Source organism: Leucopleurus acutus (genome assembly GCF_964270905.1).
Source record: "Leucopleurus acutus genome assembly, chromosome: 9".
Taxonomy (NCBI): domain Eukaryota; kingdom Metazoa; phylum Chordata; class Mammalia; order Artiodactyla; family Delphinidae; genus Leucopleurus; species Leucopleurus acutus.
In genome coordinates, this window is record NC_139144.1 from 13,407,367 (window position 1) to 13,428,459 (window position 21,093).

At 43.7% G+C, this 21,093-nt stretch overlaps 1 protein-coding gene across 3 annotated transcripts in view; it reads right to left on the reverse strand.

The window, feature by feature from the left end:
- Window positions 1-21,093, reverse strand: part of HECW1 (HECT, C2 and WW domain containing E3 ubiquitin protein ligase 1) — a gene marked incomplete at both ends in the record, with an annotated part of 472,369 nt that overhangs the window by 108,445 nt on the left and 342,831 nt on the right. For all 3 annotated transcript variants that reach the window (XM_082846645.1, XM_082846644.1, XM_082846646.1), the window contains 4 exons: window positions 1,818-1,919; window positions 6,670-7,953; window positions 9,598-9,698; window positions 12,943-13,085. In XM_082846645.1, the coding sequence (XP_082702771.1) occupies window positions 1,818-1,919; window positions 6,670-7,953; window positions 9,598-9,698; window positions 12,943-13,085 (1,630 nt within the window). The remainder of the gene's footprint in view (window positions 1-1,817; window positions 1,920-6,669; window positions 7,954-9,597; window positions 9,699-12,942; window positions 13,086-21,093) is intronic.

Below are 21,093 nucleotides of genomic sequence, written 5' to 3' on the forward strand. Positions count from 1 at the left end.
ATTTAAAATGGCAAACCAGCCACCACCACGTGCTCCAGATTCCCCTTACCCTGCTCTGCTTTTGTTTTCCCACAGCACTTAAGACCATCTAATGTGCTGCACTATTTCTTCATTTATTCTTTTTACTGTTTATTATCTGTCTCTACCAGCCTAGACTGTAAGCTCCTTGAGGGCAGAGATCTTTGCCTTTTTTGCTTGCATAGAGTAAGCATTCAATAAATACTTATTCAATGAATAACTATCCGATGAAGTCATCCATGTACTATGTGAGATTAAGAAAATTCAGTTGTTAGCTTCACTACCAACTTTTCTAATATTTTTCAGTGTCACATGGACAGAAAATTGAAACCTATCTGGAAGAAATTTGTTTCATTATCAAAAGCGGCTTATATAAAGCAATTCTTTAAAACAGAGTATATTATATTCAATTATCTATAATATCTGTATGTATAACTAGTTACTACTCTTGCATGGATTGAGGGTCAATTCATGTACACACCCACTGATAGGTTTTTCTGTTGTGGGGAAAATGTTCCTTTCTTGGAGAGAACATGCTATAGGTATTTTTCTAAATAGGAAGTACCTTCAGTGACACTGAAATTTTACTATTCATTTATGGAATATCCATAAATCAATGTATAAAGAAAGAAATCAGGGATCAAAAGTTAAAGAACATAATGACTGTCTTGGTCTCTCCAAACAAATGCGGTATTCCTTTAAGTTATTCTACATATTAAAGACACTGTTTATCACTGATAGATTACAATTGAAAAGAAGAATGGTGTAAATGTAAAATATATCACATTGCCAAGAATAGATGAATTAAGGAATAAACCTTTCTTCTTTCAAAACTGTAACGGCTTAATGTAAGCACGGGCAAAAGAATGGAAAGAAACACTGATTCTCTGCATCCTGGAAAGATCTTGCAGCTGTAAAATTTATCAAATTTTAAAGGTTATCTTTGCTTGAAAAATGAGCCCAAGCCAAAACAGGGATGTTCTAGAATTCACGAACATATCTGATGCTAAGTGAATATTTAATGTCTGGGGTGTCACTTCCTTCTTACAAATGTTACATATAAGGGAATATTATAAGGGTAAATTACACTGGAGTGATATCTAGAGACTATCTAGTCCAAATCTAGCATTTAGCAGATGAGAAAATTAAAGCTTTACTTTACAACTAAGAAAACTGAGTCGCTGAGATTGATTTTCCCAAGTTCAAATGACCAGTTAGATAATTATCAATTACACATTACAGTTACCAGGAGAATGTGCTATTGAATTCTATCCCTAAAGATGATATTTTGCCTGGAAACCTCTAAGAACTACAGAAAAAATTTGAGGCTGTCACCTACTGGTGCAAATTAGAGTAAGGAAAATGCAAGTTCATGGGTCCTGATGGGTTGAAATGTTTTATTACGTGGAGATGCTTGAACCATAAAAGGCCCCATGGAGAACAATAGGATTATTCCATCTCGAACTGCAAACTTTTAAATATAATACAGTAAAATTTGCGAATTAAGGGTCATGAACAGTTTGCAAGGCCTAGTCAAGTCTTGTAAAGAAATGCTCTCCATTTCAGAAGTTGAAGGGTGCTGAAAATACTGGGTTTTCTCATTAAGATCACATCCTGAAACCATAAGAGAAAAAACCAACCAACCAAGCAATTTCTATGGTAGGAGCCATATTGGTTTTTGATCACAGTGTGAGGTATGGAGTGGAGGAAGAGTTTGGATGTTTATATACAAAGTTCATACCGACCTGCTTACACTTGATGGGAAGTTATGAACATAGATTTTCAAAACTAAAGCTTACTTGGTGGAAGAGGCTCATCGATTGTTGGGTAGTGATGATGTTCAGGCCTCAAGGAAGGAAGCTGGCTTACTGGCTGGGAATTATGGAGTATAGGACATTCACCTACGGACAAGATAGTCGAGACATTCAGATTCATTCATTGCCATGGCAACGTCAGCAAAAAAGCACGACTGTAAAACAAACTACTGCAAGAAAAAAACCCAAAGAGCGGGCAATTGGGGAGATTGGGATTGACACATATACGCTAATATGTATAAAATGGATAACTAATGAGAACCTGCTGTATAAAAAAATAAATAAAATTTAAAAAAAAAAGAGTAGGCAATTGATTTTTTTCTGTGTCAGTTTGCTACATACAGAGTCATTCATGAGCCAGTGAACAGAGGGAACTATATTTTTTAAGAAACTCGAAAAAAGCCAGCCAAACACTCCACGGCTGTGATCTGTACCGCAACAGACCAATAGGTAGGATTGGGGTCTGATGCTGTAACCACCCGGCTTTTCTTGAGGGGAAGGTGGCATCAGAAAGGGACACAAAAGAAAATGAGCAGCGCCTGAGTTTAGCCCAGGAAAAGAAACAGGCCTTTTGGAGGGAAGGGCAGCATTTATAAGGTCTCATAAAAGTTCAAGGGGTCTGTGCAAAATGACAGCTCCTTGTTTGGATAGGTTTCATCCGAGGGCTACCCAGAGGCCACCTTTCAGAGATTTTGTGTTTGGAATGAAACTCTTAGCTGGTGCCTTTCTGAGATGGGGTTAAGGAACTCGTGTAGTATGGAAGCTAGGGGCTGGGGTACAGAGCCAAGGAGCTATGGCATCTTGTGATTGGTCCAGATTATTCTGAGGAAGAATCTGATAAGCCAGGGTGTTCTGGAAGAAGACAAGAGACGAAGGAAGTAGATAGGAGGCGGGAAGACCGAGACAGGAAAACTTGAAACACAGAAGTGGGATGGACAGAAGAAGAAAGACAGACATGGAGGAATGTTAGAAATAAACATAGTCACAGAATGCACACCCTCAGTTATAACAGACACAGCTAATAGTGCCCTCAGGCAGCCTTATGATGAACCGATCAATGTTGTACAATGCAGCTCCTATTTCATGATGTCCTCTGGCCATGTGCATGGAAGGCCTACAGCACCAGCTGTTTGGGTCACATAATCAGAGACAATTGCTCTTGATCTCTGGGGAGCTAGAAGGGCCCAGGCCACGAGACAGCTCTCAGACTGGTAACCCCCCACTAACACCGCCTTGGATATCTCACAGTAGCCCCTGTTGGCCAGAGGACAAAGGTCAGGCCTTTTCCTTCCTCTGCCCTCCACGGCTCATGCAAATACCAAGTGTTCCATTCTTCCTTGGGCCAAAAAGAGAGAAACTGTGAAAAACAGTGGTTAAGATCTTCGTGGGATCTCAAATTTCAAAAATACTCCCCAGAATGTCCACACATGGAAAGGATGGTTATTTCTTCTCACTCTAGATCCACAGAACGGATTTAAAAACATAAAGAAATTAGCTAGGAAGGAAGTTAGGTGGATTTAATTTAGCCATTTAATTCCTAGAGCTAACTGGAAAACAAAAACAGGGATGTATTCAGGAACAAAGGGTCCTTTTAAATGTTAAATATGTAACATTATTTCTTGTGCCAACTCTGGTGTGTGACTGAAATTCTTGGGGTCCCTGGAGACTAAGGGCAGTCAAGGAAGGTGCCCCTCCTGCCAGCACCTAGCTCCTTGCAAACTGACTCCTGTTTCAAAGCTGGGCTCTGAATTTAGTGGATACCACACTCATGTTTGTCTTTATATATGTTTAGTGTCAGAAACTAAAAAAACAATGGTACAGTTGTTATGTCACCAGCTGCTGCATTTTTAATTTAGTTTCTTAACAAAAAACAACCACAACAAACTTACCTCATCATAATTAATTCAACCAATCAGGTTAATTACTCCTCCAAGCTAGTGGAAACATAATATTGTTGCTTGCTGGAGTTAATGGCGCTGACCCCACCTGCCTGTGAACCCCAAGCAAACGCAAGGATGTGACTGAATGGAGCGCACAGAGGAAGCAAGCAATCCTGTTCTGCCGGAGGCCACGGCTCCACACCATCCCCTTCGCCTCAAACACAAAGCAAGTGTCAGACCTGCTAGACCTTCTGAGAAGGAAACTTATTCTAATTTAAAAGGGAGTCTCGCTGCTCATCTACCTGGAGGAACCCTCACTCAGTGAGGGGCTGGCGCTTCATACGAATCACCTCATTGAATCTTTCCGATAACCCCTCAGGGTACGTTCTACATTTGCACCCATTTTACACGAGGCTTGGAGCAGTTAGGTAACTTGGCTAAGGTGTCATGGCTGGGAAGTGGGGGGGACTGAACATAAACCCAGGGGAGCCTGATGGCAGGGCTGAGCTCATCATCATATTATGTTACTTTTTTCATTTGATCGGCAGGTTTTAAAAATCCATTTTATGTTGAGATTGAAAAAAAAAAGGTTTTTATGGAAGGAAAAGCAGCAAAAAGTAGATAAAGAAGACATCCTCCACAAACCGCTACAGACTCGCCTGCGTGGGCATGTATATAGTACATCTACCTTGGCTAACCTTGGGCAAGAATTTGCAATCTTCAAAGTCACGGTGAGGGGGCAGCAGAGACTCTTACGGGAGAAGAGAGCACACATGCATATAATCAGGCATATGTGCTTTCTCTGAGCAGGTGCTCTTGGAAACATGGTGGTCAGTAGGGGACAGATGTGCCACGCCGATCCCATTAGCCCCGGGGACGCACTACCACGGGAGAGAAGAACTGGCTGGAGAATGTCACATGCCAAGGTATGCACAGCTTTCATGAGATCAACAGTCCTTCCCAGGAATCCTCATGTTGCCCTTGGTAACCACCACAGTGAAGCATGTAGGTGCTTCTTAACTTTTTCCGAGTTTACAATCTGCAAAAAATTCAGGAAGCGAGAAATTTCTTTACAAACACAGACTTCCACTATGGCCCTGAAACACTTTCCTGTCCTTTCAGTTAAGGGGATGGCTTCCCCCTGCTGGACTGTTAGGCCCTCAAAGGCATGGGCAGTGTCTTTTTTATGTTGTTGTTAAACATGCTTTTATATCAATGTATACTGAGTCAATTTTCAATTACCCATGTGTGGACTGTCTCCCAACATGGTGGTCAAAGTATACCCATTGGCTACAACGGGTTGACAGACTCCGAATCCAGCCTTGTTTTTGTATGACTCTGGGCTAGGAACGGTTATTACACTTCTGAAGGTAAAACTGGTTTTAAAAATACCCCTTGGGTGAGAAGAGTTTTTTGATTCTGCCTCTTGACCTACAAAGCCTAAAAGTTTTACTATCTGGCCCTTTACAGAAAAAATTTGCTGAACTTTGGTCTAAACATCGCTGGCAGCTCCGAGTTGTGCCGCTGTAGGGGTGTATCCCCCAAACTCCTTGTAATATACTTATTTGTAATTCTATTGTAATTATTGAGTTCCTTCCACACAGATCTACTGCTGAACCATCTTCCTGTGCCCAGCACAAAGCATCCGGCTCAGAACGAAGAAGGGACTCAAAACAACCTTGTTAAAGAAAGGAATTGTCCACGCCATTCTCACACTCACGGGTGCCTTTCCATATTGTATGTCACTATGGTGTTTCCTCCCTGCGTCTCTTTATTACCAATTTCCTTGGGCTTCTCCTTATCCTATGTGCCACTTTCCCTCACCCCTTCTTTCTCTAAAATGTAGAATTGGGCATTGTTAAGTACTTAAAATTATTTCTTTTTAGCTCGCGTTAGTTCCTGTAAAAATCTGTAGGTGCCAGGCATTTGTTTAGGTGCTGAGAATTCAAACCTAAAGATGCTATAACTCTGGCCCTTGATGAGCTAGCTAGCTGTCTAGAGGCAAGACCAACGCATTTTGTTTGGAGGCTAATTTAAACAAATGAGAACAGCAAAATAGCAGAATCTATATCTTTCTCTTTTAAAACAACTGAATTATTTCCTATTATTATGTGACTTTTAAACGATTTCCCTTGATGTCACTGTCACTTGACTGGAAGGTGGTTCCCAATTCTGGATAAGGAAATGCAAATTAAATTTATATATGATTCCACAGGCATGACTAAGAAGGAAGGTCTTTGGTTAAGACACAGAATACATTTTGAAACTAAAGGGGGCACCTACTGGATTAGGATCTTACTTGAGACAAAGCCATTTACACATTCATGTTATTCTTCCCTTCCATTAGCCAAAATAGCCCCCGGACCCCCAAAACAACACAAAACAAAACCAACAACAATAACAGAATCGAGGAGACAGAAGTCATGACACATACATGTAGGCTACACGTATCCATTTGCACACAGGTTAGCTAAACTCTAAAACAGGTAATCTCAATGTTCCTCCAGTTATATTAACTCACTGCTGATCTTCCATAAGTTTTGGGGATCAGCAGATGCTGACACATTATCCACCTAATGTTGATGATCATTTCCTGCTTACGTCATTTGATACTAACCTCGATGCTCTGGTTGTTGTCAAGACTAGAGGGTAACACGTACCCTATAACCAGTGATTAGTTAAAACCGAGAAGCACACACACAAGTACACGCTCACATCCAACTAGCTGGAATTCTTGGTGTGTATCTGGGCAGTGGCGGGGTGTCAGCTACCCACAGTCTGGAATACTGACATACACATATACACATGCACACATGTACGTACAGGACAGGAACACACGGCTGCTGCAGCAACCTCATTTGGGACTGACCCTCTCCCTCTTGTTTTGAAACCATGTTGGCGAGACCTGCGTCCCCCTGGTGGTCCTATTTTCTCTCTGATTGGGTGTGAGGTCTAACCTTCTCTCCGACTGCTCGGCCCTGCCACGGGGGACTCCAGACCTTCCACGGTTCCGGCCACGCTCCCGGTGGCGGCAGCCGACTCGTCTTGCCACCCCGCGCCTTTCGCCGACTCCGGCTCCAGCTCCGGGCTCTGCACCGAGTCGGGCACCGACTCGAAGGCGCTGTTCTCCTCCTCCTCGTCGTCATCCTGGGAGGAGAAGACGGTGCTCTCGGAGATCTTGGCGCTGTCCACGGAGGAGAAGCGGGTGTGGCTGGCGAACCTGCTGCCGTTGTAGCAGGAGGGGCTGTAGCAGGAGGCGCTGTAGCAGGAGCTGCTGTAGCACGAGCTGCTGTAGCACGACGTGCTGTAGCACGAGGGGCTGCAGCAGGATGCGTCGCAGCCCTCGCAGCTGTGGTCCCCGCCCTGCCGCGGGCTGGAGTCGCTCTCGCTCCCCGTGCTGGGGAGCGTGTCGCCACCTGGGACAGAGCCGTTGGCCAAGCCCGAGTGGCCCGGGGGCGCTGTGCCTGGAGTGGCCCCCTCGGGGGCCTCTCCATCCTCTTCCGGGGGAGGCGGCTCAGCGGCGACCGTGTCCACCTCGCTGAGCGCCTCCTTCTCCGAGGCATCCTTGAGGGTGGCCTCCTCCTCCGCGCCATCGTCGTCTGCGCTGCCGCCCTGCGCGGAGGGCAGGCTGTGCAGCAGCGTGTGGAGGCGGATGTAGTGGGTCCGAGGCGTCTCGGGCTCCCCGCAGGCGGACGCGATCACCGTCTCCAGCTCGGACACAGGCAAGGAGCACGGCCTGCTTTTCCTCTTCACCGAAGCCCGCAGCTGCAGCCTGTCCTCCTCCTGCCCGCCAGCCCGGCTCTCTGTCGCCGCCTCCTGGGCCACTGGCTCCCCGGGGCTGCCCGGGGCTCGACCGTCCTCCAGCAGCCCGGGTAGGGCCGCCTCCCCGCCCAGGTCCAGCCGCTCGGCCAGTTCTTCCGCGCTCAGGGCGGGCTCCGTGTCCTCTGGCCAGGGGGCCAGAAGCTCCCCAGCCGCCTCAGGCCTCACACAGACCGTGCCATCATCTCCTGCCTCCGTGGTACCTGCGGCGGCCTCAACCGGATTGGCAAGCTCCAGGCTCTCGTTCCCTGCAGGGCCCACCGCGCTGCCCTGGCTCAGCTGCTCTGGCCCTGAGGTCCCCGAGGGCTCTGGTGCATTAGTGCAAGGGGGCTCCCCACGGCTGCTTGCCACCAGGTTATTCATGGGGCTGTCCTGAATTTCTGCAGACTCAGGTTCGGTACTCAGGGAAATCTCCTCATCATCTGCAGACAAGAAGAAAATGTCACTGTAGTGTTAGCCTGCTCCGGGGGACTGAGCCATCCTAGGGATTTCTGCCTTAGGATATTGGATGTAGGGGTTGATGAGGGCTTCCCATTGGCCAAAGCTCTGCTAAAAATACTGCAAGAATGAGTTCTCCTTATGTTAAGGACTACTTGCAGTCATGATATATTTGAGAATTCTGTTTCAAGGAACTTCATGTTTTGGTTAAAATGCTCAAAGCCTAGCATTACCCCAGTTCTAGGCACATAAATGTTTGCTACATGTTAGACCTCAGAGATGGGGGGCACGGTTTATAGTTCCTTGCTGGCTCCAGGCAGGACTAATTATATTGGTTCAGAGTGTTTACAATGGCTTGGGTCCCCCAGGGTGGCAGAATGGGGTTCTTAGGTGACCAGAGAGAAGGAAAGGCCAATGATGGGAGCAACCACAGTCATTCAGTGGCTCAGACTGGAAGGTTTCCAACATATGGAGGTTACTGCAGTGGAAGATAAACCAGGTCTCCATACCGAGCACCCATTCAAGGGGCAGCAAGCATGGTTTACCTCCACCTGCCCCCAGTTGCTCTACTGCATCCCTGCCAGGTAGGAGTTCCCATTTCAAGCCCTAGTGCTCTTCACTCATCGAAGAAAAGCAATCTCTCTGGTGCACTGTAAAGCTGTCCTTACTGAAGGAAGAGTCAGTTTTATTCTCAGAATGTAGAAAATGCTGGATTTGAAAGGACGAAACAGTCAAGTGTTTTCTTACAATCTGCTTTGTATATTGGGCATAGGAAAGTGCAACTTTTGTTTGATGAGCGGGCAGTGATATACTTCAGACCCTGAATTCTCAGAAGCTATATTAGCTTTAGTGGCAACCTATAAGTGTGGCCCAGGAGGACCAGACAATTCTCAGTGTGATCTACACTTACGAGGGGGTTTGTAGGAGAAAGGCAAGAGGGGAATTAAGAGGCATCTCATCATTCTTATTTGGAGATATGTTTTGGCCTGAAAAACTGAACACGGGATGATTCTCAAGTTTTCTGTCCAACTTATAGTTTCCATTTTTCCTGCGATATTGTAAAAATCCACTGGGTAATCACAGTTCAACACTATGACGTGTATCACACTCATTCACTCACTCATGTATGTAATGATTCAATATCCGTCGAGCAAGTCCTGTGTGGATGCTGGGAGTAAAATGATAAATTAGACATGGCTCCATACCCACGTTGGCCTCTTTGTCAATTCCCACTCGAGTGCCTAACCCTCTACCTTTGGATCACCAGATGAAGAGGAGCCTCTCAATCCAGGGGACAACAGAGACTTCCCTGGTGGTCCACTGGTTAGGACTCTGTGCTTCCACTGCAGGGGGCCCGGGTTTGATCCCTGGTCAGGGAACTACCACATCGGGGAACCACATCACATGAGCCATGTGATGTGGCCAAAAACAAAAAACGTAAAAAGGGGGACAGCAACCTGGCTTCCAGAACAGATCACTGGCTTCTAGGCCTCAAATGGAGAAGATGGATAGAGAACCATAAAACCTAGGACATGTCTGGAGAGAACAATGGTTATTGTATTTTGGGGAAAGGAACCATGCTATGACACTCGGCTAGGACAACACATGAAAGTACAGGCTGAAAATACCTGGGTGGATGGAGGAAGTGATCTCAAATCGGAATTGCAGCTGTCCACTCACATGATCTGTTGGAAGCCTGCGGCCAAGTGTGTAGCTGACCACCCTGTCCCTAGAAGGAAACAAACACCGTCACAGATCTGGTCAATACCTGTCCTCCTAAAGACCAGGCAGTGTGCTTTCTGTGTCAGTGGGCGAAGGAGCCGAGCCCAGGGAGGCCCTGCTATTAGGAGGTGGTGATCTGCTCGGGTACATATGAGATGGTCCTAAGGCAACGATGGGAAAGTACATCTGCTCAACAGCGATGAAAACCTTCAAGAAAATCCTTATTGAATACTCCTAAGCAGGGATCAGGAAACTACAGCCCACGGGCCAAATCTGGCCCATCACTTGTTTCCATAAGGCCATGAGCTTTTTACATTTTTAAATAGTTGGGAAAAAAGCAAAGGAAGAGTAGTATTTTGTGACATGTGAAAATGATACGAAATTCAAATTTCAGTTTCCATAAATAAAAATTTTATTAGAATGCAACCTTGCTTATTATTAAGTTGACTTCTTGTCTGGGCTGACTTCATGCTACAATGGCAGAGCTGAATAGCTGGGACAGAAACCATATGGCTTATACAGCCTGAAACATTTACTATCTGGCTCCTTATAGAAAGTTTGCCAACCTGTGTTCTAGAGAAAAAAAGAAAAAAAGGAAAGATATGGATATCCTTTGCTTGCTTTTCCTGTGCAGGGTGATATTTTCCAAATATGCCCTTAATAACAGACAGTGCCAGTAGCAGATGCGTGTCTTGCGATATCTATCTATCATCTATATCTAATATCTATGGAAGGATGCTGTCCTGGTTACCCGGGACCCTGTGGAGCGGTTCAGAAAGGGACCTGCTGCAGAACGGAGCAAAGCAAGACTTGTGGGCTGGGTCCACTGGCCCATGACCTCTGATTACACCAACTCCAGGGTCCCACAGAGAGACTCTGAAACTCCACCCTGGACTCTGGCACCATTCCCTCTTCCGACTCAAGGCAATTTTTAATTACTAGGAAGACAATTATCCAGGGAGAAATCAACCTGAAACTTTGCTATTATAGTTTCATCAACAATGCAGCTTCAGCAGAGCACATGGTCCCCTACCTTCGCCTAAACAGGAAGAGCGATTACCTTGGGATATTCAGAAATGAACAAATCCACTCTATCCAATAATAACAAAGACATATTCCCAAACCAGTTGTTACTTAGATAATTCTGTATTCACTCCATTTATTCATTTGTGACATTCAAATAAAAAGATAAGTCACTGGCTGGTAGTGTTTTAATGTTTCTTCCTAGAAAGCACCAGCATTATGAAACAACATATATCTCAGTGATCCACTGACTTCGTATTTCTATTTGGGAAGCCCTGGTTTCATGCTTGGAGTTTCTAGGAAGCCCACTGAATAAAGCATTATATGCAGGGAAAATAGAATGAGCTACAATATTGACATGGGCCTTGGTCAATATTATGAGGTAGGTCTACTAGGACCATAAGAGATCCTGAACCCCAAACCTCGCCGGAATCAGAGGAGGCCTAAAGACCATCAGACAGTGAGACAAAAATTAAATCGATCACGCTTTGCATTTGTTTTCCACGTGTTTCTTTCCTTTGCTTTCCACTCACTTTATCAACAAATATTTTTTGAGCCTCTCCCAAGTCAAAAGTGCTTCCGGTGATACACAGCAGGTAGTGCATACCGCTGCCTTTAGACAGCTTAAATCCAGCTGAGGGCATGAGGCAGGACCACAACATAAAGGGCTCAAGGCAGCGGTGATATTTCCAATGTGAGGCTGAGGCAGGCATGGGTAGAGGACTTGAGGGAGGCAGACAGCCAGGCAGAGAGCTGCGGGCTGCGATGTTACAGGCCAAGGGATTGAGGGAGATTTCTGAGCTTTATTTTAGAATTTTTTTTTTTTTGGCCGCACAGCATGGCACGGGGGGGTCTTAGTTCCCCGACCAGGGATGGAACCCACGCCCTCTACAGTGGAAGCGCGGAGTCCTAACCACTGGACTGCCCGGGAAGTCCCATGAGCTGCCTTTATTTTATTTATTTTTTTATTTTATTTTATTTTTTTTTACGGTACGCGGGCCTCTCACTGTTGTGGTCTCTCCCGTTGCGGAGCACAGGCTCCGGACGCGCAGGCTCAGCGGCCATGGCTCGCGGGCCCAGCCGCTCCGCGGCATGTGGGATCTTCCCAGACCGGGGCACGAACCCACGTCCCCTGCATCGGCAGGCGGACTCTCAACCACTGCGCCACCAGGGAAGCCCTGCCTTTATTTTAAAAGGCATACAGTTTGCTATTTTAAAAATGAACAGTTTGGAATCATTTAGTCTCTACGTGCCACAGACAGCTTTATGTTCTTTAGGTATATTTTTGCTTGTTTGTTTGAGTGGAAAATGCAAACACCTTGTTTGACACACGACTGTAGCTTCGTAAATGTCAACTCCCTTTGGCTTGAGAATTAACACGTGTCTATGTGCACACGGCTGCACACACGCTATCAGGTTCTGATTACATGTCCTTATGATAACTGTGAGTGATTCCAAAGTCCTTCTGAAAATCCAAAGAGCTTTAAATTAAGACCCTTGGAAATTCTGCATAATTTTCCTCATTCCTTTGATATCATTCTAAGTATTGCACTGAGGCATATCTATGACCAGAGAGTTAGTGTTTTCAAACATAGTTGCCATTACCTATGGAAATACATATTATGTACAAGGATTTTATCTGGTCAGAGTTTAATGAGAACCTGAATGGACACGAATGTAGAAGATACAAAACACAGAAACATATTCTCATATACAACTGAACTATGCAAGCAACATAATTGTGGTTGCACCATAAGGATTCACGCTTTTAAAATTTCATACATATTATCTAGCATTTTCTATAAATACTAGTGTTTTCTAAGGCACTCTGGTCTAGTAACCCAGCATTTCATCTTGTTATGGAAATGTCACAAATGATTAAATCCTACACACAAGACAGGCATATGAATGAAATGTTATCCTTTGTAGTAAAACAAATTTTAATTTCTATCTGTACAGAAAAAATACTGCATTAAGGGCTTCTTTCACTATAGTGTCTTAGGAATTTTTACTCGCTTGCATAAGTAACCAGTGGTCCGCAAACTAGGGGAAAGAGAAGGGTCTGTTTAATTAAATCTTGTAGCTCAACAACATAATTAATGGGAGAAGCCAAGGAAATACAGCACCACCTCTTCAGTTCAAGTCTCTATGAGACTGTATTGTTGCCTCCCTTGGGCCTGGCCTGCTGGCTGTTGCCTAGTGATACTGAGCTCTTGGTCAAGGTTTACCCTATGGCATGTCTTTCCAGGAGTCTCTGAACGGGCATCGACAGCTTCCCCAAGAAGCGCTTGATGATGGGGCGGCTCTTGGCAAACTTGTCCTTCACCTCAATTTCCAGCACATCAGTGGGCAAGGACACAAAGCTGAATTGCTGCAATGAAAAAACATGTGGCATCAATTAATTGCAAGGTGAGAGAGCTGGTCAGTCCCCAGTCCATCTGCTTTGAATGATGTCATTGTCAAACACCCCAGCAGCAATATCTCTACCTATCTATCTATCTATCTATCTATCTCAACCTATCTCTATCTATCTATCTCAAGGTTTTAGAAATGCTGCGAACCCTGTTTATTCAATAAATGAATAATGGTCACAATGAGATGTCTTCTCAGTGCTTAAAAATAAGGTCCTTTTCTTTTTTTTTTTTTTTTTTTTTGGCCACTTGGCTTGCAGGATCTTAGTTCCCTGACCAGGGATCGAACCCGTGCCCCCTGCAGTGGAAGTGCGGAGTTCTAACCACTGGACTGCCAGGGAATTCCCTAAAAATAAGGTTATCCTTGGAGATTCAAATAATGAAATCAACTCACTTTAAAGGGAAAGAATGCTACCCAGCCCTCACCATACTTGACTGAAGGTATCAACCTACTTAAAGAAAGAACAAGCAAAACTCCCCTATAATTAAGGAAATGCACTTCAAATCAACAATGCAATACCTTTTTTTTCATGATTATAATGGCAGAGATTTTTAAAAGTTTGATCATACACCGCCTTCTGGAAAGTGGGAAGGGACAAGAACTCTCACACTGTATTGATGGAAATGCAAATTGATTGGACCCTTGGGACGGGAATTGGTAATATTCTTTGGCATTTAAACTACAAATTCCCTTCAACCCAGAATTCTACTTCTAGGAATTTCCCCTCTGGATTAACTTGTACAAGTGTGCAAAATACATATCTTTTATAAGGATGTTCAATAGAGCATTATGAACAATTACAAAAGGCTGGAAAGATTTAAAATACGCCTACCAACAGGAAACCAGCTAAATGAAGGATGGTAAATTTTTGAAACAGAGAACTCAGCTGCCATTCAAAATAAATAGGTAAATAAATATGTTCTGACATGAAATGATACCTGACAAATTAAGTGAAAAAAGGCAAGATGTAGAAAAATGTGAAGAGTGGGATTCCGTTTGTATTTTGAGTTGCAGAGAAAATGCCTGGAGGGTACAATCCAAACTGGACTTGAGGATGTGGGCTCATGGTGGGGTTGGCGGGGAGAGAAAGCAGATCTTTTTCCTTCTGTTGTAAACTGTCCATTTTTTAAATAGCATACTGTAGGGCTTTGAAAATAAAGGCGACGACAATTAAAGGCAGACTGTTATCATCAGAACTTGGCTTGGCTATCAATAAGTGTAGAAAAGGAGAGAGAGGAAAATATTATCATTGCCCAGCTCAGACTCTCTGGGAGGGGGGAGTTGATTAAAAGTTATAGTACCCTTAATTGAGGGTTGTGAAACAGCTAAAATATATAACTACTTTCTTTTATTCTGATGAATTCCTAACAGCATTCTTTTCACCTTAGCTGATTTCTAATTTCAGAGGTTAAATATGTCAGGCATACCAGTGTTAATATCCCCTCCATACCAGTCAGTATGGGCTGGGGTATGCTGCAGTAACCACCCAATTCCACATCTCAGTGACTTATGGTAGCAAAGTTTTTTCCTTGCTCACACTGTCACTGTGGGCCGGCAGAGGGCTCTGCTCATTAGTCACTCAGGGAGCCAGACTGATGGAGCAGACACACTCTCTAACACTGCCAGCCACGGTGACAGCAGGAAAGAGAACTCTGGAGGGTTTTCCTCCTGCAAATAAGTATTCACTTTCAAACCCAAGTCTTCGTCACAACTAGACACATACCCCAGCCAATCCTGCCACCCCTAGGGAAGGAGGCCTATGAGCATCCAGGCTCCCTAACTATCTCGGGTCCCAAACTTCCATTTCTTCTGCCTAGTAATTCCATTCTGAAGTGTACTATAATGGATCTCCTAACCTAAAAGCTCAACCATAGGCTAGGCACATTGAACAGAATAGTTTATAATTATCTAAATTACAATAATTTATATTATGATTGTACCTAAATATGCAATTACAATTATAACACATTAAATGACAATAAGATAGAAAATGCTTATTTTCCAATGCTAAGTGACAAGAGCAAGGAACAGGTAGCTCATGATCACAATAATGTGAATGAAATGAATAGAAAAAAGACTGGAAAGAATTACAACAAATTTCAACAGCAGTTGCTTTACCAAGTAAGATTATGTCCCCCACCCATTTTTTTCTGTGATGAACATGTATTATTTTTATAATGAAAAACGTAACCACCTTTAGTAAAACACGAGTATTTCTGGCACTAGCAGCCTGCATGGGACACGAAAGTCAGCTTACTAAGACGTTCTCTGAAACTTGGTGATAAATCCTGAGCTCTTTTCCTCCCTCCACAAAGACTTCCTTCTCAGCCTCTCTTCACAAATCCACCCCTTCATGGCTGGCATCAACCCCTCCCCACCAGGCCCTTACTTCCATGCTATGGTTACTGGAGTCCATGTAAACTTCCAGCTAGGTCAGGTTCTTCTTTTTTTAAAAAATTTTTTATTGGAGTATAGTTGACTTACAATGTTGTGTTAGTTTCAGATGTACAGCAAAATGAATCAGTTATACATATATATATATATATATATATATATCCATTCTCTTTCAGATTCTTTTCCCATATAGGGTACTACAGAACTTGAGTAGAGTTCCCTGTGCTATACAGGTCAGGTTCTTTTAAGAACCAGTGAGCAGCTCAAAAAATATAAAAGTCTGCCTATTCCTGAGCAAGCTATTTGCACCCGTGGGTCTGAGGCCAGGGTGATGAATTTTGTCTGGCTGCTGACCTCACTCTTACTTTGAGCCCCTGAAGAACTTGCGGAGTGAGGTGGACTTGGCTTTTTTTCCTACATCTGCACATCTAAGTTCTTGACTTTCTCATGCATGACCTCACTGAACCTCAGCATCTTCAACTGTAGACTAGGAAAAGAAGGTTCATGTTGTGTAAGATTAAACTGCATCTTTTCCTCTCTATTCCTGGTCTATCCAGATTCTACCTGCCCCATCCTCTAATATTTCCTTCTCCTTTTGACTCTTTAATTATTGGACTTCTTTCAAATCTACGACCTTATTTCAGCTGGTCCTTAACAACCAGTAAGTCTATAAAAGTGATTGTAGTATCCGTAAACCAGGTTCAAATGCCTAGTCCACAGACAAAAGCTACAGTTCTCCTACTACTAATGCCCACTCTGTCTTTCCATCCAGAGAAATGGCCTGGTTAATGGTCAAAAGAAAAATCGGTGAACTATAGCTGCACAGGATTAAAAAAAAAAGATGCATTATTGATCCAAGCCCCCGCTCTTTGTGGAATTCTGTCACCTTGCATCCTAGTTCATCTGTGAAAGAAACCAATGTGGCAAATGAAAAAGCCAATCCTGGATCCTTAGGGATTGGAAGTCCGGCCATTTCCCACATCATCCTCCTTGAGGATGCTTGAGAGCATCTAAGGGTAACTGTACTCCATGCTTGGACCAATCAATCAATAAATGTCTCCTTATCTCTGCATAAGTCATGAAACTATCCTAGATAAAGGAACTCCTGGTGTCTTGAGGGTCAGAGAGTAAAGTTCCATAAGTCACCTTTCCATTAGAACATTAAATTCGGAATTCTCTTTCTTGGCTGCACTTGAGGAACCGACTGTCAGACCTCTCATAATTGGCGACAATGGCAGGAAGAAAGCTGTATGAGGCCCAATGCTGGGGCATGAGCTGGAATGACACATACAGTATTCTTACAGCATCAATCCTCCTTTTGGTTTTGTTTCAGCACAGGTTGTGGGACTCTTACTTTTGCTTTGGGCCATTGGTACTTAGCCCTGGCTCCCATTAGAATCATCTGGGGAGCTTTAACAAAAATACCCATTACTGAATCCCATCCTTGACTAAATTAAATTAGATTCCCTTGGGGGTAGAGCTGGGTACTGGTAGTGTTTCTAGCTTCCCAGATTACCGTGCAACCAGAGTGGAGAATCACAGTTCCCACAGTAATAATCCATTTTAACGTAGAATAATCTCATTGTTATAAAAATATTTCTTAGATCAAATCTAAATCTTCCTCTGTGGCCTGAATATTCAGCCCAGTGATTCATAACATATTCTTCAAATCCCAGCTTAGTAGTACTATTAAATTTAATAATATTTATTTTTAATAATAATATTTAGTTTTTTGGTCTTGGCATTCTTATTAATAGCAGTAGACGGTAGTGGGCCTCTATCCAATAGATGCCAGTAATACCCTTCTAGTTGTGACAACCAAAAATGACTCCAATCATTGCTCAACGTCTCCTGGGGGCAAAACTGCCCTTGTTGAGAACCACCGACGTAGGCCTACCTTCTTCAATTTTCCAGAGAGATGTTAGCCTAGTGTTGCAATATATGGGGGTAGCTATTTATTTTGGTTTGCATTGTTACTCAATAGGCCACTTACAGAAATAAGATGCTTTATTTATTTATCATATTCTATCTTGCTTCAGAAAAGACACGGAGTAGATCTTCTATAAACAGAATTTCTGTAAACTGAACTTACTGAAATAAAAACAAAGTAGAGAATCAAAAGAAATATTAAATTAGAAATTATGTTAAATTATGGCAGCAGTTCCATAATGGACAAGTGAGGCAGAGATCAGGAGAATGTTGGTCATAAAGCAGCCAATGGCTCAGAAGAAGGGAAGGGTTACTTATTCACTCAGAAACACCTCCTGAGCACTGACTCTGAGCTGGGTGCTGGTGACATGGCCACGTCCCTACGAGCTTGCAGTCTTATGCTGCAGGTAGACAATGACAAAACAGAAAGTTCCATGGTAAGAGTCCCCAAAGGCTCAGGCTGATGGACAGGTACAGAGAAGGGGTGGCGATGGTGGTGGGGAGAAGGCTAATGAACAGGTAGAGACAACATCCCAGAGGAGGTGATGCCTTAACTAAGTCATAACAGTTAAGTAGGCATCAGCTTGATGAAGAAGGTGTGGGAGGAACATTCCAGGAAGAGAGGACACTATTGGCAAAAGGCTAAAGTTCACAGAGTGCACGGGTCCCTGTGGGAAATGTGGGTGCCTCACTGTGTCTGGATCATAGAAGGGGTCAACTTATGAGAGGAAACTGGATAGATAAGCAGGATCCAGCTCACAAACAGCTTCCTGGACAGAGCCTAGACTTATCCCAAAGGCATCTGGGAACAATGGAACTGAATTATGCAAATGACACACTCAGATGTGCATTTCAGAGACGTCACTGTAGTAGTGCTGAGGAGGTGTCCATAGATGGTCAGGCCAGGAGGCAGACAGACCAGCTGAAACAATGGAGAAGTGAGGAGGAAGCCTGGCAGGGAAGGAGGAAAGGGGTGGCAGATTTGTGGACTGACTAAATGTCAGTGAGAGCCATGGCATGAGGGAGAGGAAGAGACCTCAAGTTCCCAAGGCTGGATTTGCAAGATTGAGGGCATGTGGGAGGATTAATAGCTAGAAGAGAGGGGATGAGTGATTGAATGTCCCAGAGCAATGAAGGTACAGAGTGATGGAAATAGGGGTTGGTTATGGAAGGATATTAGGTTGTAAAGAGACAGCTGGGGAGCTTGTGATGTTTTCACATGATCGAAGGTGTAAGCATTGGAATGGATGGCTGGTGATAAATGGAAGTAAAGGTCAATGGGATCGAGCATGTTAAGGAAATTAGGTCATTCATGTGGACTCTGTGATCATCCAGAAGAATGGTTGGTCTTGGGCAGAAAGGGAAGACGGTGCCACAGGTAGAAAGGATGAGTTGTAGCCGAGTAACTAATGGGACCCACTAGTGCCTTGATGTAGCCAGAACAATAAGGACATCAGTGTGAGAGGGGACACTATAAACAAACATGAAGAAATAGTTGTGGGATGTTTCAGAGAAATGTTCAACATGATTTGGAAAGTATTTTCACTCAGGCATTTAGGGGCAGGTATGATAAAAGATGATCCCAGTCTGAGAGAGCAGAAGTGCAGTTGATTCACTTATGTCCACTCATAAACTTACGGAAGTCGGGAAAGGTTGAGAAGGGAAAAGTGGTAGGGATGGTTGACTTGTTTTGGGTCATGTTACATTTGAAGAGGTAGGAGGATGTTGAGGAGTAAGGCAGGAATACCAACTCGAAGCCAAGACTGGATGCCTGGTGATGTAGGGGAGGAGTGGTCCTAACTGTTGTGTGAAATAGGTCATGATAAGCAGTTAGAGAGGCATCTAGTTTTGCCTCTCTTCTCTTGCAGACATAAGGGGAAAATAAAACACCAACTCCATTCACAAGAGGCTGCCTGGTGCGATTCAGCCAACACCATTATTCATTTCTAATGAAAGTTAAATGGACTAGGCTTAGCGCTTCCTGTGCAAAGGTTCTCCAAGGAGAAGGAAAGCAGGAAGGAAGTAAACGGAGCATGCAAACTGCAGCTACTCTTCCTTAGAACCTTGCATGGTATGTGACTTTCAATTCAGGTGGCACTATTCATTGAGCTTAAAAATGACACTCAAAAATAGTGCTGCCTAAAGTCAAGGATAACAATAGAAAACAACTTCACTAGCAGAGCAATCATTGAGTCAAGAGCAATGTTTTTCTCTCTCACTAGCAATGTCACAGGGTTTTATATTAAGAGGTGATGCTCTTGGACTCTGGGCATAGGAGACCTACCCCTCCAAGCAGTGTGTAGCCTGACTCTACCCCAGGAAGGACATGCCAGAATCCTGCTGAGATGTGAGCCTTGTATCTGCAGAGAATCTAACTGCTTTGAATAATAAAGGCTGCTCTTACAAATCTGTGGTATATGGAAAGTTTACATTTCTTCTTATGCATAAGAACAAGGGAACTGGTCTTGACTGGGCCTCCACCATCTCCGTATCAGGCACTGAGAAAACTCAGCCACAGAAAAGAATATTATTAATTTTATTTGCAGGCACTGCTGTGGCAAAATTAGGCCAAGATTTAGGCTTGGCAGAGTGGGAAGCAAGGGCTGCAAGTGTGTGCTTGTAAATATGTAATGTTATATACTTATATACTATATATAAAATACATCAAATACAAAAGTATGTATTATACTTACTACTTACATGTATTCTATCTATATCTGTATCTATATCCATATTCTTAACCACAGGCGTCCCTAACCCCCAGGCCACATAGCAATACCGGTCTGTGGCCTGTTAGGAACTGGGCTGCACAGCAGGAGGTGAGCGGCAGGTGAGTGAGTGAAGCTTCATCTGTATTTACAGCCGCTCCCCATCGCTCGCATTACTGCCTGAGCTCCGCCTTCTGCCAGCATAATGGAGAGTTGTATAATTATTTCATTATATATTACAATGTAATAATAATAGAAATAAAGTGCACAATAAATGTAATGCACTTGAATCATCCCAAAACCATGCCCCTCCCTCCCCGGTCCATGGAAAAATTGTGTTCCACGAAACCAATCCCTGGTGTCAAAAAGGTTGGGGACCACATCTACATGTCTAAGTCTTTTGCTTCTGAAGATGATTCACTTCAATGCCTATAAAAAAGGAATAGGATTAGATTACTAGATTGAAAACCAAGAAGACCAAAATTTGCTGTGTGATCATAAGCAACTTAATCAACCTTTCTGTGTCTACTTTATAGTACCCCTAACAGAGAAGAAGCACTGTCTGCACAGGCTTTGTGGGTAAATTGTCATCTTCACTGTACAGTTCCTCAAATGCATACCTTGGTCATCCCTGCATGTTCTTTGTACCCTTAGGAGCCTATATCCAATCAGTCATTGAATCTAAACTCTCTAGAGTCTGTTCTCTCTTCCCCACTTCTGCTGCCACTGGCCAATGTCATTCCCTGCCCATGGAATAACCTCTTAACTGGTCTCCCAGTCTTCAGCTTCTCTCTTACAGTGGCCAGTAAAGTTATGTCTCTGAAACACAGATTTGGTCCCTTCATCCTCTTGCAGAATAACTTTCCCTGATTTTTTTCTCACTCACGGGATGAAATCCAAATTTCCCAATGACGCGTTTGGTTCCTGCCAATCTTT